Source organism: Stegostoma tigrinum, chromosome 20 (genome assembly GCF_030684315.1).
Source record: "Stegostoma tigrinum isolate sSteTig4 chromosome 20, sSteTig4.hap1, whole genome shotgun sequence".
Classification (NCBI taxonomy): Eukaryota; Metazoa; Chordata; class Chondrichthyes; order Orectolobiformes; family Stegostomatidae; genus Stegostoma; species Stegostoma tigrinum.
This window is the reverse complement of record NC_081373.1, coordinates 8,964,562-8,973,346: the sequence shown is the minus strand read 5'-3', so window position 1 is coordinate 8,973,346 and position 8,785 is coordinate 8,964,562. Positions and strand designations below refer to the sequence as shown.

Genomic DNA, 8,785 nt, shown 5'->3' with positions numbered 1-8,785 from the left:
AATGTCTGAGCGGAAATGTACTGAACGACCAAATAACTACGGTGACCATAAGACATTTTAAAAAATTCTTACAACTCAATTGAAATTTCAAGAGACAAGAGATTTATGTCACTGTGATATAATTGACTTTTCAATAACTTTGGTATTATCTCAGTAATGAGCAGAGAATGACGGCGAGATATGTTTTGAATTTGACTTTATTAGGTTACCAAGTCATCAGTAGCATTTACAACAGTTAGATTTCAACAATATCTGGATGGAATATTAATTATTTTACAAAAATACATAAAAAATAAATAAGAATTTTAACTTTTTGGAGGTAGCGTATTTGTCAATTATCCATTGAATCTAATAGCACGATGCATGCAATAATTTTTCTGACACAAATGATCAGAGTGCTCATTCGATTACCGCATTTGAAAGCACATTTTAAATAGTATTGCAGTAGGGTCTCCTACATCTCAATATGAGCCATCATGTATGATCCTAATATAAAAACACGCATGCCTTGTAACATTGTACTGTACCTTGTAAGGGTAGCATTGGAAACACATGCTATTTGATTTGACTGGTTCAAGCTCCTTCCCAATACTGGCTGAACTGAGAAACAAAGCAATTGTATTGTTCCCAAACTCCTTGTCCTTCATTTCTCTCATCTTCTACATTTATTCTTTGGATTTGGTACAGATTTTCTTTGCCTGCTATTCATTTTCTTAATAAATACCTTACAAAAATTATGTTTTTATTTTGCAATGGAATTGGTAAATTCTGACCTCATCAGAGTACAGAACCAGAGCTTTACAGCACAGGGAGCCTAGTCAACCCCCTATATCTGTGGTAATTCTTGGTTTAAACAATCAAAAATTTTATTTGTTGTTCCAAAAGCCCTGCATCTTCCTTAACTTCAAATATTAATTGCACTTTATCCTTAAAAGAAATCTGCAATGATTTCTGTCTGAACAACTCCCTATAGTATTCCAAACTTGAGGTACGGCAATATATTTTAATACCTCTCCTCACTTTTGGTAACAATTCTAAATAGATAAGACCCAATCAGCAGCTTTTCAACCTGGCTAAATAGGATGGATTGGAAAGTCTCCCGATAGCCTTTGTTATTTTCAGTCCCTCAGTGTCTCCTGGTCAACACACAAAATGGTCCCTATGGCTCTTAAGTTCTCTTGATAATGCCCTGGGCATGAGATTGTGTATCTCACACCCACATACTACCCAATAAAAATGAACTCTACAATGTATGGTGCTTCTTTCCATGAGGCAAACAAATTTTAAATCCAAGCATGTTGATTTTTAAAAAAGCATTAAACCAAGCTTTAAATACTACCCACAATATATTAAAACTGTTGCATATAGTGCAAATACACAGACAAATTACTAGCTATATAAAATAATCTTTCACATAACAGATCTGCTGCACTTCACTGTGCTAAAAGCACAAAAATGTGTAAGTCTGATATTTTTCTTGTTGGTATTTACGACCTTGATAGGCTGTCATTTCTTAAAAGGAAACACTATTAAGACTTACAAACAACTGCCAAACTGCAGAAATCTCTATTAGCAATTAGTTTTTAAATAACCACATGATGTTCCATTTACATCACTCTCCCACAAGGGATCCCAGATTAGCAGCCTTAAAAGGAAACCTGATCAAGACTCAAGATTCCCCATCAGCAAAACCGGTGGATGAGCTAGAACAGATACTACTATAACAATAAAATTCAAAATATAATGAAAATGTGCAGTATTTTGCAGTCAATTCAGACCACTGATCCTCTCCTCAAAATGGTAAATATAATAAAGTCAAAGGTAACCTTGCACAGACTTTGCTTTCAGGGACTGAGGCGGTTCAAAACAAGCACAAATTATTTATAAAATATTTATTGTGCATACATATTACACATAATTTGTAGACAATAGTGTAACCACATCTTGCTTACTGCAATTATTCACACTTTAGTGTTTAATCATGGCTCAGTGAAGGAAACACATAGAGGACTGTGTTTGTAATTGATGATATGCAGTTGGCAGAACTGCATATGAACGTATTTCTCTTCATCTTTAACTTTTCCTCTCCATCTTATTAGGCTGAAAACCTCTGTACTCCCTCCAAATGCTCCTATTAAAAATCTTCTCAAAGCTACTAGATTTTATCTGAAATGTTCAGTCCTCACTCTAATATCCCCCTTCCTGGCATCAGTTTTATAAGTCTTTCTTACATAAGGTGTTATATAAATGGATGATTGGATAGCTCCCCGAAGCAGTACAATCTATTTCATTTGCACACAATTTTACCAATCATAACTGGGAGTCTTGATATTAAACAAAAGTATCAAAGATAGCACTAAATCTACATTAAAGCTGTGAGTGGAGGTTCATCTAATTAATAAATATGGATATGACTTTTACCTCAGTTTCACACACAGTTGGTGTGATGAGGACACCCATGAGGAATTGGGGTGTGGGCTGTGGAGGTAGATATGGCTAATTTGCAACCTGCAAGATTTTCTGTCCAACTAGGCAGGTTGTGAATTGGGTACATTGATGTATTCACAAGCCCCCCAAAGATGCTCCCACCATTTGATGCTGTTTGCCGCTGTTGTCAATTGTAAAACTTACCCCTAATTGTGTGATTAACCGAAGCTTGTTAACAAAAAGGCTCTATAGTTACCAGAGGACATCTTTGTGAATAACCTTCCATACAGTACTCGCAAAGCAAAGTTTAATGAAAGACAAATAAATTCTAAATATTTCTTAAAAAAAAAACACGCCTTCCTCCTAACCATTTTCCCAAATGTTCCTAGAAAGGCCATTTTAAAGTTTATGGGATAACAAACTTTATACAAGATGCAGAATATTATTTTAGAAATAATTGCCAATTCTCTTGGTAAACCTATTTTCCCTCTTTGAGTTTATGATCCAAAAGGGGGAACTTCCATTGCTTCATTTTGAAGGTCATGGTGTCAACTTACGACAGGATGCCATCACATTGCTTTCTGTAACCTGAAGTTGCAGGCACTGTAATTTTTCAGTGGGGCGTTTCTGTAATCGAGATACCAGTGGCATGGGAGTTATATTTCCTTTGGCAAAAAAAAGGTTCTCTCCTTAACAACAATCAAGTTGCATTCTCAGAAAATACACATTTCAAAGTCAAATGCTCCCCTGTTTTTCATTAAAAGAATTTCATTCTTTCTTCAAAAATCTGACTTTATAAAGATAGATGTAATTCCTCGTTTCTACTCATTTCTCTTCCTTATGATCTGGCCGCTCAGATCTCAAGCCACAATCTCACTATCAGGCCAGAATGCAGCTGAAAAAGACTAAACCTAGCCAGCACACTTTCTGCACAGTTACATATTATTTGTTGAAAATGTTGGTAGGAGCATATAGACAACAAATGTTTTTTGCTTCCTCCCCCTTAGCCTATTTAAATTATTGTACAGCTGAGATAGAAGCGAGCCAGTTCTTAGTGTGTCTACCATAAGTGTCTCAGGTACTGCTTGCTTCCATGCTGTATAACTCTATGACTTATCCCTCTGATCTTTCCTCTCCTTTTTATTGCCTCACCAGGCACTGATCATGTGATGGCAGGGTGAAATTCAGCAAAGTGGAAAATCACTTAAATATTCAATAAGGGGTTAAACAAAAGAAAATAAATATAAACACTCCTATTTTGAATTCAGCCTTAGCATCACCTCAAGGTGTACTAAACAGCCACCTCAGTGAACTCTACTGTGAATTAACAGCAGTCTAATCTCTTTGCATTGGGGTGAATCACCATGAAGTACCTTGACTTCAAATAATGTCTTTCTGAATTGCATTGAAAGCTTCATAAAGGTTTGTTACTGTGAAGCAGTGCACCTGTTGAAACTGATTCTTTGTAGGAAGTACAGAGTACATGCAGTCATATAATTACCAAGATCTCAACTTAAAAATGAGAAAAATGCTAGATGGACAAAGAAAGTCATCTTTAGCTGCAAGAGAAAGATAAATCACAGGTTTGGGGCATAGTCTTTTATCAGAAACCCCAGAGTTTGACTAGAAGGCCTCAACAATGTCAATTCCCATAAACTATTATCGTAGAAACATCAACTTGCCATTCTCTGTCAGTGGGTGACTTGACCTGCTCTGCATTTCTGCAAGTGTTTATGTAAATTTTTTCACCATTAAATCCTTATGTTGGTTAGAGGGTCCCCTGCTATCTCATCAAAGTCTATGTGTAAATGTTAGAGTAAACATGTGCTGGGCATGAGGAATGACCCAATATCCACTTTTCACTTGTGATCACTGGACGGAGAACTAACTGACTGAATTTTTCCCCTTCAACCAGCACCTCACTAAACTCTTTGTCCAGCCCAGGGGCAATAAGACCAACTCCTTTTCTAGCATTACCTTGACTTAAGTCAACTAACCAAGACAAGCATCTCATGCTCAACAACTGTGAAACTTAGCTGCATTTGCACATTGGTTAATTGGTCACTAAACTCCCAAACATTTGCAAATCGAGAGTGGAAGGATTTTTTTGCTGACAACATCAGTGCTACCAGTGTCATCCAATAGCGGCTACAATGTCTTTGTATTTGCCTTTCACAGACTGATCTTTTTATCTTTTGCCTTATTTTTTGGACTATCTTATTTTTACTTATTTTGTGTCTATGGGGGTTGGGCTACTATTTCTTTCCACGTTTAATAATGAATAAACTTACTCTTACTTTTTTTTGTTAATTCAAAAATGCCTGGTCACATTAGCTCCTTTCAAGGTGTAAATTTGGGTCCAGGAGAAAGTATCCATAAGGGAAAGGATCCTATATAAATTAACCATGTTGCCACCCACCAATGGAGCAGGTGAATGACCAACAGGAGCCAGTTCATTCCCTCCTCACTGTTGAGTTTAGAGATTTGAAGCATCCCACCTGGAAGTAGAACAAATTGGGGAACCTTGCCTGGAATGTGGATGTAACAACGTTAGTTGGTAACTCACAATCAAATCCTTTTAATGTCTCCACCTCTCGTTCCTCTGTTCTCTACATAATTTGCCTCTCAATTCACTGATTTTTCAGTCACATCTGTTTATTTCTCAATCTTTAAATCTCAGATTAAAGCGTTTGGCAGTTTTGTACGTTTGTTTAGTGAAGTCTCTGTAACCTTTCCTGCACCATTATTGATCACACTTCCAGAAACTCTGTAGGCAAAGTTTGTTAAAGCCTACAGGCACAGGAACATTCCTTTGAATGCTTTAGTTAATTGCTAATTCAATTGTTGGTGGAGCAAGGGGTGAGGAGAAAGAGGAGAGTAGAGGCTGGCTAATTGGGTGTTTGGATGCAGCATATCATGTGATCAAATATTGGCAATGTTGAAAAATCACAAACCTATCTATGAATAAGTCGCACTACATCAGGTCAAAACTTAATTAAAGTAATAAGTCTTCAGTTTCACTTCAATGCAGAAGTCCATTCTTCCACACAATTTCTCCTGCTTCCCCTGAACACAGCAATTGTTGCAGAGCTATAGTTCCAAAAATGCTGGTAATTCTCAGATTATTTTTTCATTGTTTAACTGGTGGGTGAATGCATGTGCCAGCAGTACAACTTTGTGCTAAAATGCCATTGTCTCAAGTAGGTGCCATTGTGGACAAATAACCATAAATGATGTGGCAACTCAGTGTCTGCAGTATATACAGGGATGGCATGAAGCAGAATTTATGCCACAAACTGTGTAGAGCTTGAAAGAACGGCATTAAGAACAAAAACGCAAAAGCAAGGCATTTCTGAGACTCCACATCAGAGAGAGAGGAGTGAAACAGAGAGGACTGCAGGGATACAGAAAAGAATAAAAATATCCTGTACAAGAATGTAGACAGTGACTCATATCGAGCATTGCTACTCAAGCAAAACTAGTGGATACTGTGTTTTGGCTGTTACCTACAGGATAGTATCTCGAGGAAAATAAGTATTGCAAAGCGATGGTGACAGCCAAAATTAATGTTGCCAAAGCAGCAGAGAAACTGTAGTGGGAAACCTTAAATAATCTACATCTCTACACTATACATCTGTGATAATCACGATAAAAATATTTACCTGGAGAACTTCAGAGGTAATAGAATCTATAAGGACAGCACTCAATCTGCATTGATTTCAGCTGTAACATGCTTTCTAAATATTAAATAGGGTGATAGATGGAGGGCCAAGATTTCCTCCTGCTATGATAGCAACATCGTAAACATTACACTTAGGTTTCCTAAATACACAATTTCTATTGAAATTTCATCAGAATACAACTATCATTTCACTACAAAATGGGCCTGCTGTTTTTACAAACTTTGTGAATATATTAGGAGCAGAAGAAACCTGTCCCCCTTTTGACTCCCAGAGATGTCTTACAAGACAAGGATGCATAAAACAGGCTCACTATCGTCTCATGAATTGCAAAAGCATTGCTTGAATGCAGCATCGATGCTATGCGAAACCTGAGAGGTGTTAGATTCCTGAAGCATACTCCAGTATGTACCACAAAACGGGCGTGTTTACAGTATTACAACAAACCCAGAATAAAATGAGGGGAAGTCGGGTTAGGGTGACATGATTAGAGCACTTCATGGAAAAAAAATGCATTTTGATGTACAATCCTTTGGATAAATTACATAAAATGTTGAAATTGCCTGGTTTAAATTCAGTGTAGTTAGACGGGAAAACATGCAAAAATTAAGTTCTTAATTCAAAGTATCAAACAAGAAAAGCTATATCTTGGGTGCCGCGGTCACTGCTGTAGTTTTGCTTCACGATTACAAACCCTTTTCATGATTGACAATGTACGAATATTGCAGCATGTGTTAGTTAGGCTCGAGTATCAGGAATGATTTGTATCCAGTGAGTGATTTTTCTTGTGGCCCATCAGTTTGACTTTAACCTTGCTGCTTTGCTGGAGATGTCAGATTTTTAGTTGAGGTACATTTACATTCTCTTCAGGGCTTTTCTCACTGTCTCTGGAAGGCTTCCTCTTTTTGCCACCTGCACAGATTTGCAAGAACAGAAAACGTAAATTTTGAAAAATGTTCACACTTGCAAATTCTGAAGCAAGGCAGCATTATGTGACTAGAAGCCTGGACTAATAATTTAGTGATTATAAAGTGAAATACCACCAGAGTTGTGTAATTAAATTCAGTTAAGTAAATAAATTTGGAACAGAAAGCAGGCTTCTGTAATGATGCCCTTGAAGTTATGTTGAATCTGCTTGGTTCATAATGAATCCAAGGAAAGAAACCTGCTATTCTATTTGGTCCAGACACACTACCATACATTTGACCCTCAACTGTCCTGAAGTAGCTTAGCAAACTGTTTTGCTGCGTCTGCTGAAAATGATAAGAAGGTATTTGTGAGTAATACCGCCACTAGATAGCATGCTGCAGTCCACAGGTGCGAAAATAAGAGAGTTGTACCTGGATTATATAACAACTTTCCTATCCATTTTCATTTGGTGCTGCAAGTTAATATGCTGTTATTTTCACAGACACTAAATGACAGCATTAGTAACTGCTTTGAGCAGGAATGGCCCTTCTCTCAATTCCTGAAACGTTCACCAACTCATCATTTGCAGCTAACAGCCTCAAATGGGAGCATTGCAGAGTGGAGTAAAATCAGTTTGGACTCAGTGGGCTCCCAGTTTTCAGACAAGGGCACTTGGTTTTGGACTGAAGATTAAATGGAGCATTTCCCTTCCAACACAGAGTGGGCATGCAGGATCACTGTGGCCATTTAGCACTGGAGACAAACATTACAAAATTATAAACCACAAACCACACAGCCTGCAAGAGCTCAAAAAGGCCATTCAGCACCACATCTCAAAGTCAATTGGGAATGGGGCTATAAATGCTGATCTTGCCACTGGCATTCCCAATGGAAGAGACCGGGACTGCTTATTTAATACAGCTCAGAGGATTGAGAACATCAGCTCCTGGAAGAGACTGAAACTAAGGGTGTGATGGGTTTTGACAGTATTCAGAAAGAATTCATCAGAATGTTTACAGCATGAGGAACTTTAGTTACACAAATCATTGGGTGAAGACAGCATTGTTCTCCTCGGAGAAGGTTAAGAGATTTTTTTGAGGCGTTCAAAAATCGTGAGGGGACTGGTCAATGTAGATAGTGAGGAACTTTCCCTTTGATGAAAGGGATAAGAAACAGAGAACATCAAGTCAATGTGGCTGGCAAAAGAAACAATAGGTCCAGGTGTGGGGAAAATAATATTAAGCAACTGCAGGTTGATCTAATTGAACTGAATGACAATGTGGTTGGGATCGATTCAATCGATGCCTTTGAAAAAAAGACAATTATGTAAAAAAAATTCTAGGGCAATGGGGAAAAAGATGGGTGGAATAGAACTAGGCAAGTAATTTTTTCAGAGTTAGTAAGTTACACTGGGCCAAGTGGCCTCAACCTGTTCTGCAACGACTTTATGATACTTTGAAAACGTTACTCAAATACTGATGCAACGCTCCCTTTTCGGATATATTTAGGGTGTTGAAGCCGGCTCCTGCCTGTCTGTTCCCAGAGATTCACATGGACACCAAAACACCCCACTACATGCCTCAAAGAAAAACAGGAATCCTTCCAGATTGCTAATCAAGCATTAATTTGTCAGTTAATGTCACCATAAAATATGAACTAGCTGTCCAACTAATGATTACATATGGTGCACTGCAGTTACAGAACAGCTGCCCTGTCTGGCTAAATAACAACAGTCACTGTATTCCAGAAGTATTTGGGTGTGTAGGAAT

At 37.7% G+C, this 8,785-nt stretch overlaps 1 protein-coding gene across 1 annotated transcript in view; it reads right to left on the bottom strand.

Annotated features, from left to right (window-relative positions):
- Positions 1–264: 264 nt before the first annotated feature.
- LOC125461717 (metal transporter CNNM1) overlaps positions 265–8,785 on the bottom strand; it is a 129,899-nt gene continuing 121,378 nt past the window's right edge. The window contains exon 10 of the mRNA XM_059652975.1: positions 265–7,019. Coding sequence (XP_059508958.1) covers positions 6,940–7,019 — 80 coding nt within the window. The 3' untranslated portion in view covers positions 265–6,939. The remainder of the gene's footprint in view (positions 7,020–8,785) is intronic.